Below are 19,654 nucleotides of genomic sequence, written 5' to 3' on the forward strand. Positions count from 1 at the left end.
TGAATATGTCTATAAAAAAAGTTAGAAACCTTTTTTAAACAAATATTGTGTATTTGGTGCAGGAATGATAAACCTCATCAAAGCCCAAAAGTACCTTTTGTTACGTTATTTGCGCAAAACAGTATCTCCAGGTCAATACTCGACTATCAAATGAGCTTTTAAAAAAAAAACTCTTTAGGTGAAAAAAATGACATTATTGGACGCAGCGGGACGCCAAACTAGAGGAAGATGACATATATACTTAAGAAGCCCCTGTTAGTCATATCTGGCCTCTAGAGGGCACTGTATTGTCTAATGCCAACAAAAACCGCCGCAGAACACAACATAGCAACAAGTTCCCAGACCAATTTGGGGATTCCAACGTGTCAAAAAAAAAATCTATTTTTCATATTTCATCTATTTTAGCTAGTATTCTCTTTTTTAACTGAGACCATTAGTTACCACAAAGATGTACACACTTTCCCTTTAATTTTTGACCTAATCATTTGTATCTCTGTTTTATTATTGGGATGTTTGCACGTGAAGAGGAAGTCATTTCATCTGCTTTGTATTTTCTGCCTATGGTGTATTTGGCAATATCGACGATGACATTTTAACAAAAAAATGATGCGTTTTGGGCACAAGTCTCTGTAGTTTATTTTTTGCACGTTTGGATTCATATGAGCTCATCCCTGAGAATAAAATCAACTTTCCAGACCAACTTCGCTCATCATATGGTGAAGATTTCATTTCATGGGATTGTAGTACTTGCGGCGTCCACTGGAGAGCGCCTATGTCAATTATTTTGTATCCAGAGAGAAGGAATCGTTTCTTTGAGAGTAGGGTGGAATGGAAATATGGCATTTTTCCATACTATTTTGTTGAAGCCCCAGTGTGCAATATCTGAGATTCCAGGCAAACATTGCGGCGACCTAAGTAGGGATTCCAATATGTCAAAAAAAAACATTCCCCGACCTATGATTTTTCAATAAATATTTTGACCCAGGATTTCAATCCATTTGATCACAGAAAGCATTTTTGTACTACTGGGAGGCACTTATCAATACACACTGTCCCTTTAAACCCTAACAAGGGGGGGGGGGGGACTTGTTTAAAAAGATGAACGAGAACACACAACGAAAATTCATTCTATTTTCAGTTTCGCAGACGCGCGCGAGGAAGTCACGGCTTTTATTTTTCAGGGGTGGCGTTCTCTTCAAAATAAGACGTCGAAAGTGAGGATTCAAAAGCAGTTGGAGCGCCGCCCCTCCCTTCCGGCGTGCGCGCTCCCGACCCTCTCGGGCCACGTGCACGTCCACTCGGAGACGAACGAGGGAGCACCGGCGAACCCAGAAGCCGACCGGCGAGCCCGGCGTCCGTCCATCGAGGGAAAGGCGGGAGCCGGCGAGGCCATGGCGGCGGCCACGGCGGAGAGAGGCGTCGGCGGCGCCCCCGGGGGAGCTCCCGACAGACCGCTGCCCATGAATCTCTTCGCGGCTTGGGAGATCGACGGCTCGCCGCCAAACTGCATCCCCAGGTAGGAGCCGCTCGAAGGCTCGGTGGGCGATGACACGAGGACCCTCCCTTGAAGGTGGGGCCGGGCTCTTTCACCTCGGACTCCAAAAGTCTCCATTCAAATGAGGCGGTGGGAGAGGACGATGCGCTTCTCCATCATCGATCCTTTCATTAGAAGGCAAAATCCAATGTGAATTTCTGATCACCTTCCGCTGGGTCATCGGGGGTGCTCGATTCCGGTTAAGTCGGGATAAGTAAGGAGGGTGGGGCACAAAGTCATTTCATCCATCCATGATCTGCACCGCTTCTCCTCAGTAGGGTCGCGGGGGTGCCGGAGCCCATCCCAGCTGTCTTCAAGCAGTAGGCAGGGGACACAGAGACAGACACGTCACTCTCTCCTTCACACCTAGGGACAATTTGGACCGGCCAATTCACCTGACGTGCATGTTTTGGAAATGTGGGAGGAAACCCGCGCAAGGACGGAGAGACCATGCAAACTCCACACAGGAGGTTTTGATCTCACGACCTCAGAACTGCGCTGCGCACCCGCTAACCACTGCGCCGCCGTGCTGCCCCACAAAGTCATTTCAAATTAAATTAAAAAAAAAATGTTCCCTGTGAATGAAAAATCTTCACCTTGGTCATCATGACACTCAGGGGTGTTTCATTCTGGTCCAGTTGGGTGGAGGGGGGCTACTGATTAAAACGAGGAGGCAGGGGGGTGGTCCTACAAAACAACAAAAATAAGTAGATGATTTCCCCCATGAGTTCCTCACCTTCGCCTTGGTTATGAACAGACTCAGGGGTGGTCAAGTCAGGCGGAGGCGGGGGAGTCAATAAAGTCGTTTAATAGGTCAGAAAAAGCACCAATAAGATTCTGGTTGCTCATCATCAGATTCAGGAGTGGACAATTCTGGAGAAGTTGGAGGTGTGGGGGGGATGACTGACACCAGATGGGTGGGCAAAATCATTTTACGCTTCGGGTCAAGAAAAGCTCCGCTACAGGAGTGGTCATCATCAGACTCAGGGGTGGACAAGACCCGTCAAGTCGGCCTCGTTGCCGATCCAAGTAAGGAACGTCGGGCGAAGTGAAGGAGAAGCGACAATTGTCATGAAGGTCCAGAAAAACAAAAATAAGAGTTGATGGTCTTCACCCTGGTCATCAATAGACTCAGGCGTGGACGTTTTGGGTAAAACTGTGAGGGGGTGCGGTGTAGCCTATGATATCGTTGTTTAGGTGAGGGAAAGCGAAAATCCGAACGGGATTTCCTCCGCGAGTTGATCATCTTTACCCCGATCGCCATTAGACTCAGGGGTGGTCCAGGGCGGACCCGAGTAAGGGAGGGAAGTTGTTTTGTAGTTAGGTCAAGAAAACCTAAGAATCCTATTTCCTTCATGAGTTGATGATCATCGTTTGTGGTCCTGTTTAGACTCCTTCTTAATATTTCTTTTTCTTTAGCTTTATTATTTTCCCTTTCTTACTCTATTTTTCTCCCCCTCTTTCTACACTTTCTCTACTTTTTGCTCTTTCTGTAGGACAGCTTTTTCTCTTGCTCTTCCTCTCTCTTCTCTCGTTCTCCTTTTCTCTTTCACTCTCTTTCTCTCTTTTTCTCTTGCGCTCTATTCCTCCTTCTATTTTTTTATTTATCTATCTCTTTTTCTTGTCTCTTTTGTTCTCTGTCTTTCTTTCTCTCTTACTCTATCACTTTTTCTTTTGCTCTTTATTTCTCCTTCGCTTTTCCTTTCACGACCTCTCTTTTTTGTCTCTTTTGTTCTATGTCTTTCGTTCTCTGTCTTTCTTTCTCTCTTTTTCATTCACTTTTTCTTTTTCTCTTTATTTCTCCTTCGCTCTTCCTTTCACGATCTCTCTTTCTTTTTATCATTATCTTTATCATGTCTCTCTCTCTTTCTCTCTCTCTCTCCACTCTCTCCTCTCTCTCTCCCTTCTTTTTCTCTCATTTCTCTCACTCTCTCTCACTCTTTTTCTTGCTCTTTTCGTTCTCTGTCTCTCTCTCCCCCCTCTCTGTCTCTCTCTTCCTTTTCTTTCTCTCATTTCTCTCACTCTCTATCACTCTTTTTTCTTGTCTTTTTCATTCTCTCTCTTCTCTGTCTCTCTCTCTCACACCTTACTGTCCTTTTTCCTTGTTCTCTCTTCTTCAATCTTCTAGCGCAGCCCCCGTGAGGATGCGTTTCCGAGCATGCGGCCCCCGAACACAAATGAGTTCGAGACCCCCGGTCACGAGGACGACGCGATCACGAGGCTTCATCCGATTGGCCGACGCCGTTTCCCTCGCATTCCTTTTCCGTCGCGGCGCTAACACGCTAACGTTTAGCGTTTTCCGCACGCTGGCACTTCTCTTTATTGGCGTTTAAGGACGTATTAAAAACGTATTTGGAGGATCCCGAAGGCGAAATTTATGGCGTTAGCGGATTAGCGGCACTCTCGCTAATGAGAGTTTGGCTCCAAAGCGCCTTTTTACAAAATTGTTCCCGATCGACTTTTATTTTTACGCTCGAGCGGCGACTTCCTGTCCGAGCACTCCGAGAAATCAACTTTTCTTTATCGCGGTGATTTTGATTTCTGGCGTTATTTATGGACGTTTATTGTTTTTCTCCTGCCAACATGGCCGCCGGCGCCGCCACGCACGTGTTGTCTATACTGCTCGTCCTGCAGCGCCCCTTGCAGGTCATGGAGTGAATTGCAGTAGGAGTCCTATTTATACCATTAAAAAATGTAGAGATATTTTTGGTGTGTTTATCAATAAATTGGTTCTATTTGATATGAAATTGAAGCTATAAAATATAAAAACAAATATAAAAAATGTATAGAAATTAGAAATCGTTTATGAAAAAAAGTCTTCATAAATATAATTTATATACATGTATTAAAAATTGAAAAAAAGATAAAATATACAAACATAAATCTTTTAAAATAAAACATATATGAATAAAAAATAGATATGACAAAAATGGACGTATAATAAAATTATATATATATATATATATATATATATATATATCAATATATGAAATAATATCACAGAAATATATTTATAAAACATATTTGACAAAATATGAAATAATAAATATGAATATGTCTAAGTTATATTACAAAATATAACACATTTTTCAAAAGTATGAAAAATAGATATGAATATTGTATTAAATATTAACAAATAAAAATAAAATGTTAAAAAAAGATTTTATTATCTGTAAAAAAAATAAAAAAAGTATGATATAAAAATCTACAAAAATATAAATAAAATATGGATGAATATATGAAACAAATGTAACAGATATGAATATTAAATTATATGAAAAATCTAAAAATAACGATGACAACATATTTACAAAAATGGTCGTTATAACTAAGAATATTTTTTATATAAAATAAACATAAACATACAGTTAGATATTGATATAAACAAATCCCCAAAATACAAATGTAAATGAAAAATTATGATTAAAAAAAGGAAACTGTTAATAATCTATCAAATACAAATAATGAAATGAACGAATATCAAAAATATAAAAAGTATCATTCTCAGTAACTTACAAGTCTCAAAATAAAAAACATCATTTCATAAAACGTCCAATAATCATCATCATCATCATCATCAATACAAATTCATAAATGAATGACAATATATTTGACAATATATCAAAAATCTCAAATTATGTATAATATCATACCAGCTCAGTAGCCTAGATGGTAAGGCGCCCGCTTTGAGACTGGGAGGTCGGTGGTTCGCGCCCCGGCCGAGTCATTCCTAAGACTTAAAAAGTGGTCGGCGGCGCCCTCTGTTGGCTGCGGCTGCATCGGCTCGCTACAACGGGTCAGGTGCAATCGACATTTCGTTCTGTGTACATTGTTACACAGAATGACAATACAAGGAAATTATTATTATTATTATTATTATTATTATCAATTTGGATCTGAAAAAATAAAGAATCTATCTTATTAACAAAACATTGCCAATTTGAACTTTCCATGAGGTGATTTGACAATCCACAAAGGGACAAAATTGACTTTCTCCCTATCGTTTTATCAATCGTCCTTTTGTCTCTTTTTCCTTTTTTTTCCTCTTCATTTTTCCTCCTCTTCATTCAGCATTTACTCCTTCGGGAAATAGAAGGAATATTTTCCCGCCTGTGTGGGAACACGGACCATTTTATTCTCGTCCATCTGATAAGATGGATTCAAAATCGAGAAAACATATGAATGAATCGCGATCCACATTCCAAAAAAAACCCTGACTTTCTGTCCCGTTGTCGTCACATTGTTCCCTTTATCTGTTTTTTCTTCTTCTTAATTCTTCCTCCTCTTCCCCTCAGTCATCGTTTACTCCTTCGGGAAATAGAAGGAATCTTTTCTCACCCGTGTGGGAGACGGGACCGTTCCATTCCGCTCCGTTCGATGAGACGAGTTCAAAATATTCCGGATTTCAAAAAGGCTGACGCTGGCCTCCGTTAATGACTTTATATCCTCGTGTCTATTTTTTGCCTTCCATTTTTTTAAGCCGGTGGAAAAAAATATTCTGACGCGTGCATTAAACTCGTTTTACTTTGAATTATTTTCAATCGTCTATTAATTGAGAATGTTCTGTGGGAACAAATATAGTAAATATTAACAAGTATATGGAAAAAATGTACATATTTAATGATTTAAAAATATCAATATAAAAAAAACTAATACGGAAAAAGATCGCAATGGAAATATCAAATTATATGAAATAGAAATATGCAAAATATAAAGATATACATTTAAAATATATAAAAAATCTACATACAAAAATAGAAATCTAGAAATATATCTAAACATAAATATAATTAATATCAATCTAAAAAAATCTACATGCAATAACATGTGAATTTAAAACTATAAAAATAACACATTTAAAAATATCAAAATAGAAAGAGATACATCAAAGATTTAAATATGTGAAAAAATATCAAAATATACATCTAAAATATAAGAATAGATGCCGAAAAATAAGAAAGAAATATACGTACAAAAATATAAACATTTAAATGTCAAAATATATAAGAAAACAGAAAAATCCAAATCATAAATATTAAGATGTAGAAAAAACAAATATGAAAAATAGAAATGTTAAAATTAAAAATAAATTCAAAATTTTTCAAATATAAATTTAAAAAAAAGACAATTACCAATCTGAAAATATAAAATAAATGTGAATATATATACAAAATATAACTCAAAAACAGTTATAAAAAAAGAATCAAACCCTCCAAAAACAAAAAATATGAAATGAAATGTTGAAAGAATCTGATGAACGAAACATCTTTGAATTGTTTGATATTTTTGACACTTCCTAAAAACACAAAGTCATGATCCAAGTCAAAAGGGCGCACGAATGATTTCAGTCATGAAAGCCCCGCCCCTTTTCCCATCAGTGTCTTCCGATTGGCCGCCTCCTCCTATCGCTTTTAATCATCCGCCAAGTTCGGACTTTGGCTCCCTTGCCGGCCGGCCCCGCTTCTTACTTTCGCCGCGGCGTCCGAGTATTCCTCACTCGTGTACTTTGCGCTTTCTCGATTTGTTTCGGAGTACAAAAGTCGATTGTTTCGTAAAGCTCGGAAGCGCTATTGCGGCGGTTCGCTAGCAGGGGGCAGTGCGGCCTACGTGCTCGGACACCGACAAAGAAGAAATGGTTTTTCGCAATATTAGAATATTGAAAAAAACACAATCGATCCTATACCGTGACGAAAAAAAACCCCCAAAGATATTTCTAATACGCATTTACGAATAAACAACACGCTGACGTTTCCATGTACATGCTATTTCGTTTCCCCGTACTAGTCATTGTTTTTGAAAGACTCAAAATGAAGGAAACTGAAAATTCTCAAGCAATAAATCTGATTTCGAACGGAATTGCCGCGTTGCCGTGAGATCGATAAAGAAAAGGAAAAAAAACGCCGGAGACGGGATGCGAAGGACGAGCCGGGACCTTTCATCCCGCGGTTAGCAATGACGTTAGCTTAGCGACAAACAAATGAAGTCTTTTAAGTGCCCACTTTGCGACTGCTACAAAAATTGACAAACAATGCTAATATTCTTAGCCCATTTGTCAAATATATATATATATATATATAAAATGCTAAGACTTAGCATATCACAGCTCAGTAGCTGTTAGCAGTAATGTTAGCTTAGCATAAAATATAGTATAGTTTAAGTTTCCCCTTTGTTGTCTCATGCTAAGACTTAGCATAGCATTGCTAGCGAAAGTATGTTTCTGCGAGTGCTAATTGACCACGTGTACTTGTTTAAAAAATACTATATTGCAAGAAAAACTACTGTATTGTGTATCCATTATACTGCAAGTGCTAATTTTATGTATTTTTTTACATTTACAGTAAAAAACAAACACATTTAAAAAAATAATTAATTTAAAATTATGTAAAGATTTTTATTTATTACAAATGGTTTATTTAATAACACATTTTTTAAATAGATATTTCAAAACAATAACAATTTATTTGAAAGCATAGTAACATCATTATAGTTTAGTATTTTCTAAGTATTCTTTTAAAAATGTTTACTTTTATTTTTTTATGTAAAGTATTGTGAAAAAGATATGAAATCATTTTAAAATGTAATTATTTCAATATGATTATACTTTGAAATAGCTGGTGTTATTTCCACAAAAATATTCTTATTCTTTTTGTTAGGATGCCTTTTTTTTCTGTAGAGTCAAAAAAATGATATCATTAGAATGTACTTTTATTATTTCATTCACCAAAATGTTTATTCAGTTTCAAGGATTTAAAACAATAATACGATAATAATAAAACCCTCATTTAAATACAAAAACATTCATATGGAGCCTGGGAAAAATGTAGGAAGAATTTTGATTTTCTATTCATGAAAAAAACCCACAAAATCTCCAAATGAAGAGCTTCCATTTCAATTGAAATTCCATACAAGAATATTTTTATTATGGGTCAGAATTCTAGATGATGGTCATCGGATGAGGTCGCGGCCATTCCTTTCAAAATAAAAGCTGAAGAACTCAACGGGGCGAGCTACGGAAGGGCTCGTCACGGCAACAAAAGCCGTGACGAGCCCGCCTCCGGGTCCCGGTCCGGTCTCCGGTCTCGGCCGTCGGCGCCCGGAACCGGAACCCACAACGGGGCCTTTGTGGGACGAACAATGGCCGCCTTGACGGTCTCAAAGACGTCTCAAAGGCCCCGTTGTGACGCGCTTTGAATAATATTCGCTTTCTACAACAATCTCGCTCGTTTGTTTCCACACTTAGTCAGGTTAGCTTACCGAATTCTCCTAGGTTGTACTATATAGCGGCCCCTGGTGGTAGAAGTCACATCATTCGTGTCCATAAAACGATATCGACTCAAATAATAAGCAGAAACGCAACGTCGTTTCCCCCTGTTTCCTTCTCTAGCCAATCTTGTTAGCCACTTGGCTGAAGGCTACGGCTTACCACTAGCCACACTTGTTTTATTTAGCAGTGTCTGCTTTGTCCATCAGTGTCACTCGCCTTCCTTTCAGACATAGGGTGCTTTTTTACATTTGTTCCTTCTCTAGCCACTCATGTGAGCTACGGGCTATAGCCAGCCGCAATTGTTTTTGTGAGCTGCTATTTTCTTTCGGTGTCCCTCGCCTTCCACAGCTGGTCACGCAAGCGAACATCGCAGTGTCACGTCACTCGAAACGCTTTGACTTTTTTTTGCTCGTTTCCTTCTCTAGCCACGCTTGTTAGCCGCTTGGCTGCCTATAGACTGTGGCTTCCGTCGCTAAGTTACGTTGTTCTGTCATTTTTCACATTTCTTTGCACTGTTTCCTTCTCTAGCCACCCACGTTAGCCACTTGGCTGCAGCTTATGGCTGGCGACGAGCCACTGTTTGATATTGGCAGGTAGTCGGTGTTCATTATTCAGTCTCACTCGCCTCCTGTATGAAAGCTTCACCGCGTCCTTTGATTTTTTTTCGATTGTTTCCTTCTCAAGCCACTTATGTTAGCCACTCAGCTGCAGTTTATGACCCTCAACTAGCCGCTGTTGTTCTTGTCAGGTCATTAGGAGGTCTTTAATTTTGAAACTGAAAAAAAGGGGCATGCGTTTTTGGAAAAAAGTGATGAGTCACATGTACTCGAATGTGCCGCGTCACTGTCGTTTGAAAAACAGCGCTTCCTGTTGATCACTCGAAGTACTGCAACAACATCCTCACGCCATTGTGCTTTTCTGTGCCTTTTTTGGGTGTTTATTCTCCATCAGGCTTTGCAGTCTCACCCTAAAAAAGCTGCGGGTGCTGCGAGAACTCGACAAAGAACCCATTTCGGTCGTCATCGCCGTTAAAATCCAAGTAAGACATTTCATTTCAACTCATTTGGCATTTGGATTTTGGGCGAGTGTGCTGAATGTGCGCATGCGCAAACAGGGCTCCAAGCGGATGCTGAGGTCCCACGAGATTTTGCTGCCCCCTGGCGGCTTCATGGAGACCGACTTGGCTCTCACTTTCTCGCTGCAGGTACAAACACAAAATATCGTCATAAAGATTATATCATGTCGTGATCAGGATTGTCATCAAATATGTATTTTTTTGTTATCATCTTACAACAAAACAACGCCATCATTTTCGTAAAGGATGTCTTGATTTGTTGCTACGTAACGTTCTCATCTGTAGCGTTTACGGAAGCCCGACACTGCCAAAAGGCAAAAAAGAAAATGGACTTTTTGACTTTTAAATATGTTTACAGAAAAAGGTTAAATGTAATAAGGCTTATAATGGGGTGTCGTTATTAAGAAATATGTACTTCTCATCTCATCTCATTAGCCGTACCGCTTATCCTCATTAGGGTCGCGGGGAGGCTGGAGCCCATCCCAGCCATCTTATTTTTTAATATTATAACACAAGCTAACTTATTGGGAGCTAACATTGAGGGATACAATGAAATGCCAAATTGGGCTTAGAACCTTGCTGGTTGGCTCAGGTGTCTGCCAGGGCGCTTTGCCGTCCGTTATGGGACTCATTGTTCGCACAGTCATGTGCACAGTTACTATATCGATGAAGTACTTTTTGACTTCAGCAGCTCCCAACCGCTAGAGGGCGCCAGTGAGCTCCATTTTCTCGTTTTTTTCTCCCAATGTGTTCAGTATCCTCACTTCCTGAAACGCGAAGGCAACAAACTGCAGATCTTGCTGCAGCGCCGCAAGCGCTACAAGAACCGAACCATCCTGGGCTACAAGACGCTCGCCACCGGTTCTGTCGACATGACTGAGGTATCGCCGGGCGCTCAAGTTTCTCTCGGGGGAACTCGGCATCTCCGTCGGGTGGGCTACGAGGATCCCTGGGTTTTCACGGTTAACGGGCACCGGAACCACCTTCACAAAAAGACCCCGAAGGGTTAAACTTCCCTCGAGTCTTTATCGACTGAGAGTATACGACTGTGACAAAATAACAACTACAGATCTATAAATAATAATAATACATAACTGCAGTTGAATGAATGCTTTTATTGTCTTTATACAAAAGTCAAACGAAATTGGAGGGCTTCTTTCTCCTTTCAGTATAAGAAAGCGATTTAGAAAGCAGGCGGCGAGCTGCGCATTAGCATCGGGTGTACTCAAATGGAGACAGAGATCTAGGCTCTGCAGCGGTGGCTTCAGAGAGTTGTCAGCCTAGCTGTTAGCAGTAGGTCAGACCAGCAACCTTCTCCCTGCTGCCGCCGCAGTCGCTCCTTGAAGCCAATAATAATCCACAGAGCACCTGCTGATGATCACAGTTTATGTTGCGCTCTTCTGACTTTCTTCGGAGTCCGATTGAATCGATGAATTTTTTTTCGATGTCACAATTTGCTAAAAGCTAGCGATGGCTATGCTTCCTAGTTTGCGGCGCCCACCCACTGTTTGACTGACGGCTTACACCAATCTATTCCAGTCGCGTACGCAGACAGTCACACCTTGAGCAGATGATTCAGCAATGTGGAGTGGGAGGCTGGAGTAATCGTAGTAGAAGTTGGCTCATTGGCTAATTGGGAGCATCCAGATAGGGGGGTTTCAGAGGTAGACGAGAAAATGAGTTCATAGTGCCATCTCTTGGAAAAGTGGAGGGACTGCAGGTGCTGAACCATGACCCCGTAACAGAGAGTCTCAATCCGGCCCCTTATCTAGATGCCGCTCCTTTCCCCAGGTGATGCAGCATCCGACAGAAGGAGGCCAGGTGTTGGCTCTCTTTAGCCACCAGAAGGAGTTGCCGGGGAAGGTGGCGGAAATTTGGATCTTCTCGCTCTCCAGCCAGCCCATCGACCACGAGGACGGCGCCGCCCTGCAGGACGGGAGGCGCATTAAATGCTCCGGTGGGCTTCCCGCACATGACACGACACCCCGATATAAAATTGAAGTCGAGATGGCAAAGGGAACCTGACCATAGTGGGGGATAGAAACCAATGGTAATGAGATAATGCCGTTCTCTTGGTTGCCACTCTGATTAGTTTTCTCCATGTTTGGGTTGAAAATGAAGAGGGACGGCCAGGTCTTGGTAGATTTGCAGTGGTTTTATACTCTCTCCATTTTGACACGAGATGTGTAAATGTTGCAAAATGAGTCATTTTCGTCCACGTTGGATCATCGAGAAGTCATCAGGGAACCTCTGGAGTCTGGAGCTGAGAGAACAGGGGGCAATATTTTTGCGACATCTACCTTTTAGTTTTTCGTTGTACTTCACTATTGTGTCTTTGAAAATATTTTCAGTTTGAAGCCTGAAATGTGGCAACATGACTAAGAGTTCTTGGGCTAGGCGCTGCACACTGAGAGGATTACCGTACTTTTCAGACTTCGAGGCGAACCTGAATTTGAAATTTCGCCTTATGACCCAGTGCGCCATATCCGCCTGAAAATAATATTGAAAATGCATCCAGTATTTATTCGTGAGCGTTATTACACGAGGTTTTACGGTATTCTACCGTATCGGTACGATGATCGAGCGATGGAAAAACAGCAGATCCGATCGCAAAACATTGTATGCCATGAAAATCCTGTAAATGCATAGATTTTTGCAAGAGTTATGCGTGAAGAAATACGGTAGTTCTACTATAGTTGTCATTCCAATAGACCTTGTATATGAAAACGATATGGCTTAAGATTATTTTTTGGGCGGGTCTCTTATCATCCAGTGCACCTTAGAATGCTGAAAATACGGTAATCGACTTAAAAAATATATATATACATATGAAGAAAAAATGTATTTAACTTTGGTGTCACATGGCTTAAGCTGGTATGGTGGAGTTGCAGGATGGATGCAGACAGCAAAGGTGGATTCCAATTATTACTTCCATTTGTGAGGGCTTGTCATGCCCTTAGAAGAGTTCCTTGTTTTAACGGGCTCCCAATTTGTATAAATAATTTTCAACTGGTTAGGGCACTGCACTGGTGTCAAACATGCGGCCCGTGGTCGGGATGAATACCGGAAACAATAAAAACAATGCTGAGAGTTGTGCAAGAGAAAAATGAGCTGCAGTTTTAAATCCGTCCCTAAAGCCAGGTGCCATTTGCAAAGCAACTGGAGCTATCTCACTCTCTTTCTCTCTCTCTCTCTGTCTTTCTTCTTTGTTAATTGTATTTTCTTTCTTCTTTTTTCTGTCTCTCTCTCTCATTGTTTATCTATCGCTCTTTTCTCTCCTTTTCTCACTCTCACTCGCTCTCTTCTTTCTCTCGCTTCCTCTCTTGGTTCTCTCTGTATCTTCTTTTTTTTTACTTTCTCCTTTTCTATCTCCCTCTTCTTTTTCTATTGCTCTCCTTTTCTTTCTATGATTTCTCTTACTTCCTATCCTTTTTTCTCTCTCTTTGTCTCACTCGCTCTCTTCTTTCTCTCGCTCCCTCTCTCGGTTCTTTCTGTGTCTTCTTTTTTGTTACCTTTCTCCTTTTCTATCCCCCTCTTCTTTTTCTATTGCTCTCCTTTTCCCTCTCTTATTTCTCTTACTTTCTCTCCTCTTTTTCTCTCTCTCTCCTTACTCTACCAGACCGTCCCCCGTGAGATTTTTTTCGGAGCACGCCTACCCGGGGGCTAAAACGAATTTGACTCTCCTGGGTAAAGGTTCTTGCGACTTTGTCGTATTTGTGGCTCATGGCTGTCTTCGTTTCCACGGCGATGATGTTTTTGCTTCTCCCTTTAGCATCAGTGCGAGCTTTGCGGGAAAATAATCCTTGAATTTTCCCCCAAACGGATCCGTTCCGTCTTTGTTTTAGAGAACGACTGGGAAGAGGAGGACGAGAGTTTTTCCTCCGAGCAGGAAGCGAGCGACGACGCGGGCCCGCCTCAGGTCAGGAAAATAGAAACACCCCCTCCCCCGAATCACCCGAAAGGGATTTTATTTTGGCGGTCCTTCAGGAAGACGAAGACTACCACGCGAGGAAGCCGAAGAAGCAGAGGAGATCGCTGGTCCGGACGCCGTCCATCACCGGGGTGAGTTTGCCGGCGGGCGGGAACGGAAAGGGGGGACGGAATCGGGGACGGGGGAACTCTTATCCCCGGGAGACGGAAGCGCTCCCCTCAGGCAAAGGTTGAGGGGCTTGAGCCAGACTCCTTCCCCTCGGGCGACTATTTGGAGTCTTGGGCCACATTCTTTGGAGTCTTTGTGAGTCAAATGACTGATAGTTCTGTAGCATTACTGTAGTTTTTATTTTTGTAGTACTGTTTTCGTATTTCCATCGTAGTATTTTCTTTGTCGTATTTCTGTCGTATGTTCATGAACATTTTTGTTGTACTATTTTTTGTAGTTTTACCGTCGTTTTATTTATTGTTGTCGTATTTCTGTTGTCGTATTTTGTAAGATTTCCATTGTTGTATTTTCTTTGTATTTGGGTAGTATTTCTGTCGTATGTTCATGTACATTTTTGTAGTTTTACTGTCGTTTTATTTTTGTAGTATTTTCTCAATGGTATTTTTGTAGTATTTCCACAGTAGAATTTTTGTTTTGTTTTTTTGTAGTATGTTCATGAATATCTGTGTCTTATATCTGTAGTACTTTTGGCATGTTTTTAGTATTTTCTTCGTAGTATATTTGTAGTATTTCATAGTCGTATTTTCTTTGTATTTCAGTGGTATTTCTGTCGTATGTTCATGAACTTTTTGTTGTATATCTGTAGTATTTTTGTAGTTTTATATTTGTAGTATTTTCTTGGTGTTGTTTTTGTAGTATTTCCATAGTAGAATTTTTGTTTTGTTTTTCTGTAGTATGTTCATGAATATTTGTGTCATATATCTGTAGTACTTTTTGCAGTTTTACTATAGTTTTATTTTTTTAGTATTTTCTTCGTAGTATTTTTGTAGTATTTCTATAGTCGTATTTTCTTTGTATTTCAGTGGAATTTCTGTGGTATGTTCATAAACTTTTGGGTGTATACCTGTTGTATTCTTGTAGTTTTACTGTAGTTTTATATTTGTCGTATATTCTTAGTGTTATTTTTGTAGTATTTCTGTAGTATTTTTGTAGTATTTCCACAGTAAAATTTCTTTTGTATATTTTTGTGGTATTACTGTAGTTTTGTTTATGTAGAATTTACATAGTATTTCTGTAGCAGGATTTTTGTAGTATTTCTGTAGTGGTATTTTGATAGTATTTTTGTAGAGTTTTGGAAGTATTTCTAGAGTAGTATTTTTGTCGTATTTCTTCAGTAATTTTGTGGTTATATTTTTTCAGAATATTTTGGGTCATATTGATATATTTGTTTTTTGTATTATCGTATTACTGAAGTAGAATTTTGAATTTTTAAAGTTTTTTTTTTACTTTTCAAAGTGAAATCAAAATAGTATCCGAGGTCCCTGTTTTAGGCACAAACGTTTAAATTTAGCTTTGTAGTCATTTTGTAGTATTCTTTCGTAGTACTTTTTGTTGTAGACACATGAAGGGACAAAGTTGGCACAAAAAAACATTTTTATTCGGTAGTACTTTATTCGCTATTATTATAGAACGTTTTATTTTGGCGAACCAGGTGTAAACGTCTGATGGACCGCATGTGGCCCGCAGGCCACAGTTTGCCCATTCCTGCCCAAGGATTATGGGGCCATCTGAAGGGTCAAGGACCATAGATTTAAGTCCAGTTTTTTCTCAAATCCACAATACATTGTTGACAATCCTGACTGAAATTAAGATTCAAGTACAACTAAGCTAACGAACAAAGCTAAAGCTAACAAATCCGTCAACCATTTTGGATGGAGCAACTCCCAGGAATTTTTGGGGACCGCTTGCTTGTCTTTTTTGGGGACTTTTTGGTGGTCCTACTGCGCCCTAAAACTCGAGGTTAAGACTTTGTTTAGCTTAGATTAAGTTGATCCAATAGAATACGGGGCTAGCGAGTTGGAGGTACTTTAAGGACTGAAGACTTGTTTCTGGTCCCACATCGCCAGATCTGTTTTTGAGGGACAGGACACAACGAGGACTCGATCGGGACATCTTTTTAGGATTTAGGTTTTATATTGGACCATTTTCAGAGCATCAGAAGATTGGATTGGATTGGGCTGCTCGGAGTGGTCGGGAACTGCAGCACCACATGAAAGAAGATGTTTATGGGTTTTTGGGGTATTTATTGGGGGCTCCGTGACGCCAAATATAGCTTAAGACACCCGCAGCGTCCTAAAGTACAACTGCGTCCGTTTTCACGAAAAGGGGTACAGCTGTATCGGAAGCTATAAGTCACATACAAACACACACACACACACTCAAATGGGGATTTCTATGTATATGTGTTATTAGAAGAATATTTTGTGTTTTTTTCAGCAGCAAAACTTCAAGCAGAGGGTGGTGGCCCTCCTCAAGAGGTTCCGAGTGACAGAGGAGGTGAGGACATTTGACGGCGTCGTCACCAAGCGACCGAGTTGCCATCCCCGCCGCTCTCTTTAAGGTTCTGGACTCGGAGCGGGACGCGATCGGGGTTCGGGTGGAGGAGGAGGAGGAGGAGGAAGATCTGGACCTGGACAGCGCCGACTTCTACAACCCGAGCGATAGCGGACCCGAGTTGGACGACGACGATAGCGTCCTCAGCACCCCCAAACCCAAACTCAAGTGAGTACGCGGAAGGGGCGGGGCTTTTGTTTCAATAGTTCAAATCCGGTGTCAAAATGTCCATCTCGGGGTTCGTACGGGTGCTCGAAATCCTGGAAAAGGCTTGAATTTCAAAGTTCTGTGTTCAAGGGTTGAAAAGTGCTTGCGAATGCTCGATGTCGTTGAATATTTGGGTTGTATTTTTTGCAGTTGGACTGTAGTTTTATTTTTGTAGTATTTTCTCTGGAGTATTTTGGGAGTATTTCCATAGTCGTATTTTCTTTGTATTTCATGGAATTTCTGTCAACCTTTTGTTGTATATCTGTAGTATTTTTGTAGTTTTACGGTAGTTTTATATTTGTAATATCTATGTTATTTTTGTAGTATTTCCGTAGAAGAATTTTCTTTTGTATATTTGTAGTATTTTTGTAGTATTATTGTAGTTTTGTTTTTGTAGAGTTTCCATAGCAGGATTTTTGTAGTATTTCTGCTGTGTTTTTTTAGTTGTATTTTGAGTTTTTGAAGTATTTCTATAGTAGTATTTTTCTTGTATTTCTTCATTATTTTAGCGGTTGTATTTTTAATTTCTAGCAGGCCTGGTATGCGCTAGCAGCAAGATTGTGACTTTATTTTGGTCAAAGTTAAATTGAAAATTGTTCTTTTGATTCAGCGGGGGATTTCTTCCTTTGAAGGAACTGGAAAGAGGGAGTAAATGGCCTTGAAAGTGCTTGAAAAGTGCTTGAATTTGCCCCTGAAAGAGTAGAGGAACCTTGTGATTGTTCGGGGCCAATAAAATGAAGGCGGTCAATTTCAACGGGAGGAACCGAAAATGTCTATTTTTAGCCACGGGGAGAAATCCATTTCAGGAATTGACGGGAAGGTTTTTGTTGGGCAGGCCGTATTTCGAGGGCGCGTCCCTTTCCAGCTCGCAGACGGAAATCGGAAGCATCCACAGCGGCCGGCGCCAGGCCCCCAGCCCGGTCAGAACCCGCAATGTCCGTCCCGCCCCTTCCCGTATTCATATCCTCCTTCCGCAGACGGAACGGGACCGGGACGGAAACGTCACCGACGACGACGACGGGGGCTCGGAGAAGGCGAGTGGCCGCGCTCCGGCCGTCCCGAAGGATCGCGGATTCTCACCGGGACGTTTTTTTTTCCCAGGAGCGCGCGGGATCGGCCACGCCCACCAGCGAGACGGAGACGGACGAGGCGGACGCTTTCCCGGAGCGCTTCCCGCCCGCCGGCAAGATGACCAAGACCGAGTCCCTGCTGCTTTACGCCGCCGGGTGAGAAAAACGGGTTAGGCTCTCTTCTTAGGTCTTACGGCAAAACCCCCGGGATACGGCGACCCCGCCTTGCAACCGTTTCACTTTAAGAGTGCCTGAAAAGTTTCTTTGTCTGCGTCAACATCCAATTCTTGTATATATTCGTGCGGTCGAACGCAGGATGCGGAGAAAGGGAGAAGGAGAGAGAAAAAAAGGCGAAGAGAGAGAAAGTGTGTGAAAAAAGAGAATCACAAAGAGAGTGAAAGGTAAAGAAAGAGGAAGAGAAAAAAGAAATAGAGAAAGCGAGAAAAAAGAGAGGGGGAGAAAGAGGAAGACATCAAAAGAGAAAAAGGGAGAGAAAGAGAAAGATGGAAAGGGAGAGAGGGAAAAACATAAAAGACAAGGAGAGAAGAGAAAGATGACAGAGAGAAGAGATAAAGGGAGAAAGAAAAAGAGGGAAGAAAAATAGAGAGAGAAAAGGTTGAAAACATACATTAAAAGAGAAGATGGTAGAGAAAGAGAGGGAGAAAGAGAGAAACAGAGCGGTATAAAAGAGAAAGAGAGAGAGAAAGGGGGAGAGGTAGAGAAGACAAGAGATAAAAAGTGAGAGATAAAGAACAAAGAAAGAGAAAAGAGAGAGAAAACAGTAAGAGAGAGAAATAGATCAAAAGAAAGGGGGAGGAGAGAAGCAAAGTATGAGCAAGATCGAAAGATAGAGAGAAATGAAGAAAGAAAATAAAAAAGACAGGAAGAAAGAGAGACAGAAGGCAAGAATGGAGAGACAACAAGAGATAAAGCAGGAGAGAGAGAGAGAGAGCAAGAGAAAGAAAAGAGAAAAAGAAAGAATTAGAGGACGAGAAAGACAGAAAGAAAGAGAGAGCACAAAAAAGAGATGGAATCAGAAACAGACAAAGAGGAAAGGGGGAGAAAGAATGAAAGGAATAAAGAAAGAAGGAGCCAGAGAAACATGAACAAAGAAAGAGTAATAAAGAAAAGATGAAATGGATTTAAAGTCATCTGCTTTTCATCTTTTCATCAAAATCGAAAATGGGATCTTGGCTCTTACGTTTCATATCTACTACTAAAAGGACTATTCAAAGAGGAGCCGGGCACAATTTTTTTTTCATTTGGAGGAATGGGTGCCACCGGGCCGTACTTACCCATGACGCACTACGGGAAACGGTGACCTGACCGCTTTCCTCAATGTTCTCTGGTCGATCGATGGTCATTCGCAAATGCGGTCCTTTTTTCTCTTGTGCTTCTCCCAGCACGGTTTCTCAGCTTTGACTTTGACCCGAGCGAGGTAGGAGAAAGCTTTTCGGGAATCGAACCCGGTTAACGTTCCGCTGTGCCCCTTCCGGCGGCAGGCAGGAGCCCAAGATGGCGGGCAGGAGGGGACGCAGCACCTCCCTGAAGGAGCGGCAACCCAGCCGGCCCCCCAACGAACGCGCCAACAGTCTGGACAACCGGCGAGCCCTCGACACGCGCCCCCTACAGGTCAGACCCCCGTTTTGTATCCGAAGAGCGCCATCTGGTGGTCAACCTCAGGAAATTGGACTCGGGCTTTCTAGTGGAGGGGTACAAGGCCTCAGTGGGGGGGCAGGGCCCCAACGGCCTGCCCTTAGCTACGGGTGTGAGCGTTTGAGTGGCCAAACATCCCGTTCAAAAGATTTTGAGAAACTCCACCAGCAGGTGGCGCTCGAGTCCACAAAGTGCTACTTCGGAGTACAGTAAAGGAAGTGCCGACCCCCAGTACTCCAGATAAACAAACATTAAAACAATAAAATAGTACATACTATGTATTACTTATGTATAAAACGTATATATTTGATGAAAAATACATAATAATCTTTGGTGTGATGTGACTTGAGCTGGT

At 41.3% G+C, this 19,654-nt stretch overlaps 1 protein-coding gene across 3 annotated transcripts in view; it reads left to right on the forward strand.

Annotated features, from left to right (window-relative positions):
- Positions 1–1,226: 1,226 nt before the first annotated feature.
- The window catches only part of pacs2 (phosphofurin acidic cluster sorting protein 2), a 33,034-nt gene continuing 14,606 nt past the window's right edge, over positions 1,227–19,654 (forward strand). For 2 of the 3 annotated variants that reach the window (XM_088355259.1, XM_088355262.1), the window contains exons 1-13: positions 1,227–1,516; positions 9,750–9,837; positions 9,913–10,002; positions 10,629–10,754; positions 11,665–11,830; positions 13,719–13,792; positions 13,861–13,935; positions 16,250–16,309; positions 16,374–16,534; positions 17,409–17,493; positions 17,551–17,607; positions 17,675–17,799; positions 19,146–19,275. In XM_088355259.1, coding sequence (XP_088211385.1) covers positions 1,392–1,516; positions 9,750–9,837; positions 9,913–10,002; positions 10,629–10,754; positions 11,665–11,830; positions 13,719–13,792; positions 13,861–13,935; positions 16,250–16,309; positions 16,374–16,534; positions 17,409–17,493; positions 17,551–17,607; positions 17,675–17,799; positions 19,146–19,275 — 1,362 coding nt within the window. In that variant the 5' untranslated portion in view covers positions 1,227–1,391. The remainder of the gene's footprint in view (positions 1,517–9,749; positions 9,838–9,912; positions 10,003–10,628; positions 10,755–11,664; positions 11,831–13,718; positions 13,793–13,860; positions 13,936–16,249; positions 16,310–16,373; positions 16,535–17,408; positions 17,494–17,550; positions 17,608–17,674; positions 17,800–19,145; positions 19,276–19,654) is intronic. The other variant, XM_088355261.1, reaches the window with a different exon arrangement.

This window comes from Urocampus carinirostris, chromosome 15 (genome assembly GCF_059441175.1).
Source record: "Urocampus carinirostris isolate Australia breed hairy pipefish chromosome 15, RoL_Ucar_1.0, whole genome shotgun sequence".
Taxonomy (NCBI): domain Eukaryota; kingdom Metazoa; phylum Chordata; class Actinopteri; order Syngnathiformes; family Syngnathidae; genus Urocampus; species Urocampus carinirostris.